This window comes from Agaricus bisporus (genome assembly GCF_000300575.1).
Source record: "Agaricus bisporus var. bisporus H97 unplaced genomic scaffold AGABI2scaffold_6, whole genome shotgun sequence".
Classification (NCBI taxonomy): Eukaryota; Fungi; Basidiomycota; class Agaricomycetes; order Agaricales; family Agaricaceae; genus Agaricus; species Agaricus bisporus.
The window spans coordinates 367,177-379,338 of NW_006267369.1; the positions used below are offsets into that span (position 1 = coordinate 367,177).

General features: G+C 45.1%; 4 protein-coding genes and 1 non-coding gene across 5 annotated transcripts; 4 read left to right on the top strand and 1 right to left on the bottom strand.

Moving 5' to 3' along the window:
* Positions 1-2,389: 2,389 nt before the first annotated feature.
* On the top strand, positions 2,390-3,761 carry AGABI2DRAFT_143473 (hypothetical protein; the record flags this gene model as incomplete). The annotated part of the gene is made up of 6 exons (XM_006461583.1): positions 2,390-2,402; positions 2,647-2,847; positions 2,903-2,985; positions 3,041-3,178; positions 3,355-3,448; positions 3,511-3,761. The coding sequence occupies 6 exons, from the start codon at positions 2,390-2,392 to the stop codon at positions 3,759-3,761; spliced, it is 780 nt and encodes a 259-aa protein (XP_006461646.1).
* A 157-nt stretch (positions 3,762-3,918) lies between these two features.
* Positions 3,919-3,990, bottom strand: AGABI2DRAFT_t65. The gene has a single exon. It is a non-coding gene; the product is annotated as a tRNA-Gly (tRNA).
* Positions 3,991-4,366: 376 nt separating this feature from the next.
* On the top strand, positions 4,367-6,579 carry AGABI2DRAFT_143474 (hypothetical protein; the record flags this gene model as incomplete). Its single annotated transcript, XM_006461584.1, has 12 exons — positions 4,367-4,440; positions 4,467-4,606; positions 4,693-4,840; positions 5,088-5,102; positions 5,156-5,217; positions 5,267-5,280; positions 5,341-5,395; positions 5,449-5,649; positions 5,775-5,788; positions 5,847-5,984; positions 6,048-6,231; positions 6,308-6,579. 12 exons carry the CDS (start codon positions 4,367-4,369, stop codon positions 6,577-6,579), a joined length of 1,317 nt encoding a protein of 438 aa, XP_006461647.1.
* A 766-nt stretch (positions 6,580-7,345) lies between these two features.
* On the top strand, positions 7,346-8,828 carry AGABI2DRAFT_178714 (hypothetical protein; the record flags this gene model as incomplete). The annotated part of the gene is made up of 7 exons (XM_006461585.1): positions 7,346-7,448; positions 7,580-7,634; positions 7,689-7,898; positions 7,953-8,035; positions 8,094-8,231; positions 8,291-8,372; positions 8,557-8,828. Exons 1-7 carry the CDS (start codon positions 7,356-7,358, stop codon positions 8,826-8,828), a joined length of 933 nt encoding a protein of 310 aa, XP_006461648.1. The 5' UTR covers positions 7,346-7,355.
* Positions 8,829-9,667: 839 nt separating this feature from the next.
* AGABI2DRAFT_178715 (hypothetical protein) lies at positions 9,668-11,440 on the top strand (the record flags this gene model as incomplete). The annotated part of the gene is made up of 1 exon (XM_006461586.1): positions 9,668-11,440. The coding sequence occupies one exon, from the start codon at positions 9,668-9,670 to the stop codon at positions 11,438-11,440; it is 1,773 nt and encodes a 590-aa protein (XP_006461649.1).
* Between the last annotated feature and the right edge of the window lie 722 nt (positions 11,441-12,162).

Consider the following 12,162-nt stretch of genomic DNA (forward strand, 5'->3'; position numbering starts at 1 on the left):
AATGTGCTTCTTGATGTTGAAAGTATTCAAGGGAATAGACCTTGATGTTGATGCATTAATGGCCCTCTTTGACTTAACTTCCTCACTTCCTTACCGATTTTCGAGATTCCTTTTGCCCTGGAAAGCCACATTCTATAGCTATTGACCTATGTATTTATTTTATAAGGATTCAGCGTGCAAGGTAGTCAAAAGTCGAATTTAAGTGACAATGTTCATTCATCAACATATAAGTATGCAAAGAATCACATATATCTCTCTCATTCCTCGTCCGATCAGCGAGATGTTTTTTCTATTAGATAGCCCCCATTAAGGGGCACATATGCGCTCACAACGCGCTGCGAGCGCTCCAGCGGAAGCCCGGGCAAATGCGATATAATGGTCAAAAAGGGCTAGATTATAAATTATATAGGATATTCCTGTGCAATCTTGATGTTAAATCCTCAAAGGAATATATACTAGCTTAGGCGAGGTATAAGACTCATATACTGTGTCATATTGGGGCTCAAGAATGTGTACAGTATTCATGATTTACTATACCAAACCTCAGAGGATATATGTGAAATTACTCCAGCAATACTGATGTGTTTGCTTCACAAATAGCATACATATAATCCTAACAACAATATACATAGTCCTATAAAATGTTTAAAGGCATTTACCTGCAAGGGGAGTGGGAAACGGCTGCCGAGTGTTGAGCAATGTGCGTGGGAAAGAAATTTCGGGGGAGTGATCAACAAAAAGAGAGCGTGGGAAGCACGGGAGACGGTGACCAGATGCTCCCGCCTGTTGTCTTCACACGCTTGAGACCATCGGCAACAACCATCAGCCCTGATCAATGATGGCCACACAGTGTTCACGCGGGATAGCCCCATCAGCCGGCAAATTGATGCCGACAAGCGGATTAACTCTTTTGGCTTGAACAGGTGACTCGGCAGTACTATGATTCTGTCACATGACCTTATCAGATCGAGTATTGAGGTACTGTAGGAGAACAGTATCACAATACTCGTCCTTCTTTTAGAAGGAGAGTACCGTGGTACTGTAGGAGAACAGTATCACAATACTCGTCCTTCATTTAGAAAGAGAGTATCGTGGTACTGTTGTGACCCTATCGGGTGAGTACCATGATACTGTAGGACAACAGTATCACAGTGCTCTATAGGAGGCGAGTACTGTGGTACTGCCATGATCCTATGGGATGAGTACTGTGATACTGTGGGAGACTAGTATCACAGTACTCATCCCCTCACAAATGCAGAGTACCACAGTACTCCTCTTACCCTATTGGGGAGAGTATCATAGTACTGATAAGAGCACAGTACCACGGTACTTGCACCCTACATGGAGGGAGAGTACCATGGTACTGCTGGTAGTCTGGTACTGAGTAACACAATACTATGCCAATATTATACTATATGTTGATGAATTCTGCATGTAATCTAGATGATACTATAGTACTGTATAGTCTTATTATGTAAGACGATCATCGAACGACCGGTCGCGCGCGTACAAAACGACCCATCGTGTGACCCTCATGCGTTATTCGACCATCCCCTACCCCCGGAACTGATGGACTTCGAACTGATAAAGATCAAATCTGTTATTTCACATGTTTCTGACTGACCTGTCATAGGGTTTGCAGAGCAGGGGATAGCGCGGTTTGTGATGGCGTCTATAATCGCAAGAATGATGTAAGAGGAGATAGATAGCGGCAAGAATGCTTTGATGAGGCGTTTCGCTCAACAGTCTTGTATTCAATTGAAAAACACATGTTGTGATTTTACTTATCTGATGTACTTGATAACCGGTAATCATCGATATCAAACGTTTACATTTCGTAAGTGGTCTGTAATCTGTCTGTAACTCCAAGATATTCGCTTCCTCCATGATTTCGCGTTTTAGAGACAAGGGAAATAAATTGAAGCCCACCAGTAATGCCGAGCACGTTAATATTTCGTGGGAACGCCGAGGCAGCTTCATCATCACCATCACCACCACCACCACCATCACCATGTCGAGCCGACGTCTTCAAAGCCTGATGGTTCTCACTCCAGATTCCGGGCCAAGTGGGTGACTAGTAGCAAAAACAAAATTGCTGTAACTCAAGACCAACATGGGTCATCTATTTTGAGGCGAATGTTTGGAGATTGTTGGTACTCATCTGCGGAACTCGGAGAACCTAATTTTGTTATGACAAGGAACAAGAGAAGGTTTCTCATGGTTGCCGCCACTTGACAAGTGCAATCATTTTCAGGGTTTATAAAAAGGAATCTCGGGCATGGAGGTTTGGTATATATAATTCCTCGGTCTGGCTCGGTCTGGCATAGAGCGTAGCTCGGTTCCGCTCAGCCACGATACTGGCACCTTCTTCCTTCTCTTCATATCCAACATGCTACGGCTAGGTAAGTCATTTTCCGATTCATGGTTATATTCCGCGATTTCTGAGTTTGCATTTTTCAAGTTGTGGTTCCAGGGTTGGTTCGTCATCTCCAGCATATTCAAGGGGGATAAGGGCTATATTCATTAGCAGCTTCATTAGTTCTTTGGCGTCGTTTTTGACTTATTACTCTTTGGGATTTTAACGGCCCAAGCATGTAAAGTGCTCCTTCCGTATCTCTCTTCTATTTTCTTATCGTTCATCTGCAGATATCTACTACATTTCGTTCCCTAAGGACAGGGCACTACTAAAACTAGCCGTCGTTTGGGTCTATCTTGCAGGAGTGGCCCAGACTGGCCTAGCTTTAGTAGATTTTCATATTTCTTCTCTAACGACTGTTTATGATTATTCCTTGACCACCGTACGCCCGGATCATTTATGGCTTTCGATAACAGCATTAACTGCTGCCGGTGCGCGAGTTGGTTTCTGAACGATAAGAATCTGACTGACTATTCTTTTACTTAGTGGCTATTGTTATACAGTCTTTATACGCATATAGGATATATTTAATTTCGGGAAAACGTTGGCTTGCAACCATGATTATATGTGTGAGTCCCCGACCGAGTTCTGCATGAACACTCTGAGATAATCATTGTTGATCAGATGTCGATAGGTCAACTTGCTAGTGGCATACTCGGGGCATTTTGCTATAGTCGATCACAGGCAGTTTCCACATTTATTTTGGATGCGAGTGCTCGGCGGATAGGAGGAGGATATGTGTGTAGTATTGGATTCAAATGGGTATGTATTCAGGTTTTACTTCGTTAAATGCTACGTGGTGTTAATCGGTCGATGGAGTTATGGGGCCCTCTCAACGTTATTTGTGATTTGACTATCACAATCTGCATGGTTACTTTCGTCAGTCAAAGTCTATATGATTCCAAGAGTTTTTTTTTCTCAAACACGTTCCTTAACAGCTCATTCAGCATCGCAACAGAACGATGATACAACAGACACGTTCGCATATAACAAAGCTAGTACAAATTGTCGTCGAGACGGGAATGGCATCAAGTGAGCGTCTTGCCTTCTATGTCCTGAAATGTTGACCCATTTTACTTACTCTTCTCTCTTAGCTATTTTAATGGTCGTTTATACCGTCTTATTTTGCCTCTGGGCTCAGGGAGCGTTGCATGTCTACGCCTTGCATCCCTTCCCAGGCCTTATGATGAGCAAGGTGTATAGCAACTCACTGCTAGTACTGCTCAACAACAGGGCAACCATCGCCAACGGAAGGAATGCAGTGGAATCTTTCGAATTTGTAGAGTTCCCAGCCCGAGGCCTCGAGAGCGACCGAAGTTCTGCAGCTACAAAGACGCGGGCATAGTAGTAAATAATAAATTATGTTGACATTCTGAACTTCATGCTTATTTCTGTTCTTGGCGAGGCATGCATTTTCTTATCCCTTGGGACAAAGGGCGCAAAAAACCTCAGTGCTGCAGACGCAAAATAAATAAATAAACACAGTTGAAGTTGCCGTCCAGTACGTCGAACGGGAATCGAACCCGTGCCGCTTGCTTGGAAGGCAAGCATGATAACCACTTCACCATCGACGTGCAATGACATGATGAAATTCGCGCATTCTGTAGATGTCAATCACCCCACGTCGAGACCTAGAGGACGCTCTCGTCAAGTCCCCGCCATACACTTAAGTAGTCACAACCCCAACGATTACAACAATCCTGACAACGACCTGCTTCCATTACATATCTACTTCTTCATCCTAGGGTAATTCATTCGGACATTTTCAGGACGCCGAACACGTCTTGTTTGCTAGCGTTCGTACCCGACTGGATGGACTCGCGAAATAACAAGATATACAGCATAGATTCGACCAAAATTAAAACACGGGCTCCCTGGTGATCCGGTCCGAAAGATCCATCGCCGCTGAAGAATTTCTTCATTTCATATCCTTTATCGGGACGGCTTGAGATGTACAATCGCAAGGATGCGAACGAGGACCGAAAGAGTCACGATATAGATGGTGGCGAAAAAGCTTTGGGAAGGTGTTTTGACGTTTGATCTTGTTTAGGACTAAGAAGAAAAGAGGAGAGTATGAACGAGAACAGCAAAAATACTTCTGCGAGGTATTCGGTGCGACAGCCATGTATTCAGAATCACATATTCGTGATCATCCGTATCTGATGCATGTTCTAGAAGTGACCGGGACAAGTAAGACGCGAAGCTGGAACGTTTTGATCTTATCAGTTGTCGGAAAACATGAAGATACTCCTCTGTGATTTCGTATCTAATTTCAGCATGGAAGCATCCTACATCATACATTATCAACTTATCAACTTATCACAAACTCGGTAGCCAAAAGAAAGAAATGAAGCAAAACATTTTATCCCTAGCCTCTGGAGAGCACACGAATAGTTTCATCGTGACCGTTATCGGATCATCATGGTGTGTAGAAGCCTTCGAATTCGAAGCTTGCTAGCTTCGCTCCCCGGAAGTCAGGGCCTTGTCGCCGTAGCAAACTGCTGTACTCTGGCCAACAACACATTGATAACTGATGCAACTAGTCATTTACGAGGCGCGGTATTCATGGCTCGGAGACCTGCCAGATCAGTTGAGGCGTAATAATTTTGTCGTGATGAGTGCGAGAAGGTCGCAGGGATTTCGCTTGATCCGCACAATCATTTGTTCTCAGCTCAAAGGATATCAGGTGCGGGGAGACATTTATAAACATATCTGGTACATATAGGGTGTAGCTCACAGGCTTCCCGTTAGCGATACCCCTCGGTTTCAAGTCCAAATGTTACCCAAAGGCACGTCACCCCGTGAGTCCTTCACGGTCTATTGCTGAAACTTGGGGGTGCACTTTCCTAGTGATTCCGGCGCTAGTATGTTACTCGACATATTCGGCGAGTAAACAGAACCATACCCATTTACCGCAATGTTAGTTATTCGGTGTCGTTTTTGACATGCTACTCTTCGGAATTTTAACAGCACAAGTCTGTAAGTACACCTTTCCTAGTGTTATTTGTCTCCAGCCGGTCATTTCTCTTCAGATATCTATTACATCTCGTTCCCTAAAGACAGGCCGCTGCTCAAAATAGCTGTTTACTCGGTCTATCTTGCAGGAATAGCCCAAACAGGCCTCGCATTAGCAGACTTCTACTTGTCGGCCCTACAACTCCTTTTTACAACTGACTTGCTTTCGGTACACCCGGATCATTTATGGTTCACAATAACGGCGTTAACTTCAGCCGGTGAGAGATGATTCTTGAGCGATAAGGCTTTCAGCTGACGGTTCTAATTACTCCAGTGGCAGTCGTTACCCAATCGTTGTATGCACATAGGATATTTTTAATATCAAAGAAACGCTGGCTTACAGGGATGATTATATGCGTGAGTCGCAGCCAGCATTCTGCGTGAGACTTGGAGATGATGATAGTCACTTGAATAGATGTCGCTAGGTCAACTAACGACTGGTATAATTGGAGCCGTTTGCTACAGCGGAACAGGGGCAGTTTCCACAGATGTTATTCATGCATCGGTTTGGGGGACGGCGGCAGGAGCGCTGTGTAGCATTGGATCCAAATGGGTATGTAGAAGGTTTCACTCGGTCAAATGTCATATATTACATGTCATTAACAGATAAATCAAGATATGGGGACCTCTTAACATTCTTTGCGACTTGACCATCACCATTTGCATGGTGACTTTTGTCAGTTCAAAATCGTATGATCATCTAAGTTCTTTCTCAAACATGATTTTAAAAGCTCGCGAGGCATCGCAGAAGAGCGATGAGGCATCAGCTGCGTCTACATATCTCGAGGATTATACAAATTGTAATTGAGACGGGAATGGCAACCAGTGAGGTACCTCGTACATCCTGACGAGCTCGACTCATTCAATTTCTTTCAGCTATTCTAATGTCTATTTACACACTTCTTGCTTGCCTCTGGGGTAGTGCTGTGCTGGGTGTCACTCCCTGGTATCCATTGCCTGGTCTTATGATGAGCAAGGTGTATATCAACTCGATGCTTGTACTGCTCAACAACAGAGCGACCATTGCCAACGGAAGGAAAACAATGGAGTCTTTTGAGTTTATAGAGGTTTCAGGTCGGAACCTTGGAGGCGAAATACAATTGCGAACTAGGGACCAAAATTCTACATCTAGTTCACAGACACAGTAGCAAAGTGTTGTGGTGTATATGTTGCTTCCCGATCATCGGGTAGGAACCGCCCCGCATTATCACTTCCTAATCGCTAATGGGATTTAAGAATGAGCCTTATGGCTGTTGTTGTCGAAGGAAGTAGATCATGATGTGGGACTCATCGAGCCTCTACTATCTTTCCGTGAGTTGAATGTAGAGTGTTGGACGTTACAACGTGTAAACAATAGCATATCCTCTGGGCCGGCGACTTGGATATGCAGGGGAATATGCAAATGTGAGGGAATATACTGCGTCGGGAGTCGGAATGGGAGACGGAGGGCTTTAAAGTTTGTAGGCCCGGGATTCCGGGGGATGAGATCGGAGGAGAGAATGCGGCGACTCGGGTCGCCCTGATCATGAGCAGTGCATCCCCTGTCCGACTACCTCGCAGTTGTTTTTATTTCATGATCAGAGAGTACGTTTAACTTAACCAAGCAAGGATAAACTGACATGTTAGTGATTACATAAACAGCCACCTCACCACTTCGCGTCATCACAGTGCAGAAGCCTTCGAAGTTTGATGACTCTCGCTCCGAAGTCCGGATCCCCAGCTCATCGTGGCAAACCAGTATACTCAAAGGAAAAAAACGATGAAGTTGTAGATGAACTGGCGATTATTTTTCCTATGTACACGAAGTTCGAGATTGTAGCACCTCAAGCGACTTGAAGACTTCGGTTTGTGCGAGAAAGTCGCAGTGGTTCGGCTCATTCACTGGAATCATTCAAAAAAGGTCATATGCGGAGCTGTGACATATATGAATCCTTCTGCTAAAAGGTTCATAGCTCACCGTCCCTCAGTCATACCGCCCACCACCTCCTTTTCAAACCCAATATGTTACGGCGTCCGGGTATGTCACTTCTGTCCCATATTCTATCCCTCATTCCTGAGAGTACGCTTTTCCAGTTGTGATTCCGGGTCTAGTTAGTCGCCCAACAGTTTCGAGAAACATGGGTTATAATCGCTAACAGTGTTCAATAGTTCTTTGGCGTTGTTTTTGACCTGTTGCTCTTTGGAATTTTAACGGCCCAAGCCTGTGAGTGTTCTTTCCATGACCGTCTTTTGTCTCTCAATGTGTCTTCATCTTCAGATACGTATTACTTGTCATTCCCTAAGGACAGGGCACTCCTCAAAATAGCCATCGTTTGGGTCTACCTTGTAGGAGTCGCCCAAACAGGTCTAGCTTTAGTAGATCTCTACATTTCGTCTCAAGCAATGTTCTATCGATTTCGTCCTCATTACTTCTCCCATCCGCACCCGGATCATCTATGGCTTTCAGTAACAGCATTAACTGCAGCTGGTGCGCCATGACTTTTAAGCGATCAAGTTTCGTCACTAACAATTCTTTACTCAGTGGCGATTGTTATCCAGTCGATGTACGCACATCGAATATACTTAATTTCCGAGAAACGCTGGCTTACAATCATGATTATATGTGTGAGTCACCGATCGAATTCAGCGTGAGACGTGAAAATAATGATAGTCGTTCGAACAGATGTCGGTTGGTCAACTAGCTAGTGGTATACTTGGGGCTATTTGCTACAGCGGAACACAATCACTTTCCGCTATTGTCCTTAATACACGTGTTTGGAAGGCAGGAGGAGGATATGTGTGTAGTATTGGATTCAAATGGGTGAGTAGTACTTGGGGTGTGTTGTGCCAAATGTTATATTTCGTTAATCGGTCGATTAGATATGGGGCCCTCTTAACGTTATCTGTGATTTAACCATCACTATCTGCATGGTGACTTTCGTCAGTCTAACTTTATACGATTGTAAGACCTCTTCTGAGATAGGTATCCTGGCAGCTCATCAAATATCGCAAAAGAACAATGAGACATCAGACACGTTCACATCTTACAAATGTTGTAAAAATCGTCGTCGAGACGGGAATGGCAACAAGTGAGGCTACTCATGTGTCTTGAAATTGTTCAACTAATGGCTTCATTCTTCTTCAAGCGATTTTAATGGTGATTTACACAGTTCTGCTTTCCCTCTGGAGTAATGCTGGGTTGGGTATCACTCCTTGGTATTCATTGCCAGGCTTGATGATGAGCAAGGTATATAGCAATTCTATGCTAGTATTGCTCAACAATAGGGCGACCGTTGTCAATGGAAGGAACGCAATGGAATCTTTCGAGTTTGTAGAGGTTTCAGGCAGGGGGTACGAGGGCAACATGCGATTGCGGAACACGGGCCAACATTCTACAGCTAGTACGCAGTCACAGTAGATGTGTAGTATATCAGTGCGAATAATAATATAACGGTTAAACTGACCTCGTAATGCCATCGGGGTGTAAGGAGAAGATTCTACTTAATATAATCGATTGCTATCATTTACTATAAGTATATGAGTTTGTGGCGATGACGGTGATGTGATTTGACTTTGGGCCACCAATGTCTGCAACGCGTCGGTAGTCTCACCTTGTCATGGCCTCATGGGCCTCTCCCTATCATAGCTCTCAGATCCGTATAAGAACAGCAAATGTATACTAGCGTATGAGCACGTGGCGCCAAGTTCTGAACGAAACCAGATTTGTCCGACAATTCTTCTTAGTACAGGGTGGCGAGTCAAATGACTGGAAAGCTATAAGTATATACCTTTTCATGATCACTGTCGCGGTCAGTGGGATTCAATAATGATCCCATGTTCATGAAGGCAACAATGCGACTACATCGGTTGAATTGAATAATCACGCCGATTGTCACCGGACGGTCATGGGTTATCATCGCAGGTGTTTGTGTGCTTCGTTCGATGCCTATCAGAACGTATGGGGTAACAAAAGACTTAAAAAAAGTTCAGTTTTGTACGAAAGCTTGGAGCTTGGAGCTTGAAGCTCATGCAGTTTGATTGATTAATCAATCGTCCCATTGAATGTGCATTTAAAATCACAAACTTCTAATGCTCACTTCCGCCATATTCGAGAGGCAACCCTCCATTCTCTAACCTATCTCGCTCGATACCTTTCCACCATTTAAAAGTGAGCTCTTCACATTTTTGGGCATTCAATTGTGTTCATATGAGTCGTTTATAGTCCTTTCTCCTTCAAATCCAAAAAATTGAATTTTCATGCCGCCACTAGCTCCGAGGAATCGAAAGCCGACGGCTGAAGACGTCGAGCTCAGCGCACGGGAACAATCAGCCACATTCTACGATGCAGCAGCTCGCCCTTCTTTAAAATCCGCTGAACTACTACCACCAACACATGCTGTCGACATCCCTCAAACCGTATCGCCTCCTCCAATGTCCGGTCACATCTCTGATTCACGTTTGTCTCTCGACGGTTATCCCGTAACAACTCGGTGGAAAATCTTGCTACATCTCATATCTAAAACTGCGCCCTGGGTTATGGGCGGTATATTCTTCATGCTCTTCGGTATTGGCTTGACTCAAGCCGTCATTTTTCCCAAAATTTACGCGTGCCCGTCTTCTGGAACCTGCGATGGTTCATATGATCCTAACGACAATGCCCTCCAACTGCTTCAGTCGTTTATAACATACTGGCTGCAGGCGGGCCTGATGTTAGCCTCAGTCGGATTATTGAGGCTGAACGCATACCAGGCTTGGTTTATCCTGATGCAGGAGGGTAACACGGTCAAGGACCTTGACCTGAATCTTGGCGCTATCAGAGGCAGTGTTGCCGATGCGTTTTTCCTCTTGTTCCGAAAAAACAATCGCCTCCTCTCCCTTTTTGTTTTGGCGCTCCTTGGTGTCAATACGGCCATTTCGTTGATCCTCGGTTTCTCCATCGTTAAGCAGAGTGGGACGAAAGTCGTTGATATTACGTATAATGCAACCTCCATGTTTCCGAATAGTGATTTGGATCACCTGAACAGCAAAGTACAGTTGAAGGCAGCTCAAAAGGCGATTGTATGGGCTTTGGATAACGACACGAGTCATGAAGGAGCGCTTCGGGGATCGTTGGTTGTACCCGGTGACAGGAGCACTCAGGCCACTAACGCTCTTCCCGCGGGACCTAAAATATCCGGGCGGTTCGAATGCGAAGGGTTCAGTAACTATACCTTTGACCCGGATTCCTCACCACATCAGTGGTACATAAACGTCGCAGATAGGGAGTTCATCGCCAATGCGAATATGACTTTGCACGTGGCGATGCGTTTTGTTAACACAGCTGTGACGAGGTACTTATGGGTGAGCAACACCACCGGACTCATTCCGAATGCCACTACAACTGAAGATGGTGGGTTGCATATCGCTTACTGCGCGCACTGGGTGGAGATGGAGCCAGAGGAGCCGAAGAAAGATGGATATGATTATTTGAATGCCAATACAGCATTCACTTCTGGGTGTGACGATGGAGTTGGCTCCGATACCTGTATAGCGGATTCGGTAAACAACGCAATCCTAAATTGGTGGGGTGGAGAAGGGGCTGCATTTTGGCACATCTCATGTCGTGGTGGGATTTTGGGTCCTATACCGCCAAGCAATGACGCTGAGGAATATTGCCCTCTTACGCAGGAGTTGTGGAAGGAGACAACGATAGCCATGCTGGATGGGATAATGCAAACGGCGCAAACGAGTATTTCTTCGTCTCAGAGGCTTCAGACTGTTGTCGAAGACTTGGATAGGCAGAAATGGTGGTTGAACGCTATCATCCCCGCTGCAACTTTCGTGTTATATCTGGTCGGGTTGGCGTATACGAGCCATCGGAGTCAGGGTGATCTCGCGTTCAAGAAGTTGAGTCTAGACGAGGTAGTACGAGCGGCGCAGACAGATCATATTCATGATCTTATTCTAACGGGTCAACTGACGAAAACCCCTGTACGATACTATAGTCAAGTTGGATTCGTCGATAGGCGTAATCAGTCTAGTACTTATTAGTGTGGCAATCCACTTACTGGTCGTCGTATTTTTTCGTTCCGACCCCGAATGGCAGACATTCCCTCTTGACTATTGCGCAGGCGTTGATGGTGAGGGGAAGAAACCTCGCGGAATTACCCGGGAGGCAGTGCCAAATATAGCACACACCGTTCATAACGTTCATCACTCTACTCGGCTCGTCTACCCAAGCTCAAACCACGAGGAGGTACGAGCCTCATCTATCTTGGTCGCGTCCATGTCCCAATCGTTGCCTGGTTTGGCTCGTGGTGCCACACAAATCCTCTTCAAAGCCAGCTAGATACCTAAAATGCTGCAGACCAGTCCTCGACACGACCACTAATCGCTGTTCTATATTTTGGCTTTGCCAAACAGTTCTGCTCCTTGAGCCTACTGAACTCCTGGTGCATTGCTCAAGCATTCATCCACCAATGCAAATGTCACGTGTATTGAATTCCTCTCTGCTGTCCGCTCTACAAAGCAAACGTTTCAGCGGCGCGGGCAAGACTTTTTCGTTGTGACGGCTGCTCGTTTACAACCCTCTTCTGCTGCCGCGCTCGGATATTGTCATCTTCTCGAAGACAACGTGGATGTATCGGTTTCGACTCTTAGGGTTCTATGTCGTTGCTCTGACAAGGTCGGTAGGCTATTCGTTAATTTCATGCTCCTCGAACAAATTGATCATTATAACCCTACTTCCCATAGGGCATATTCACCAAAAGATT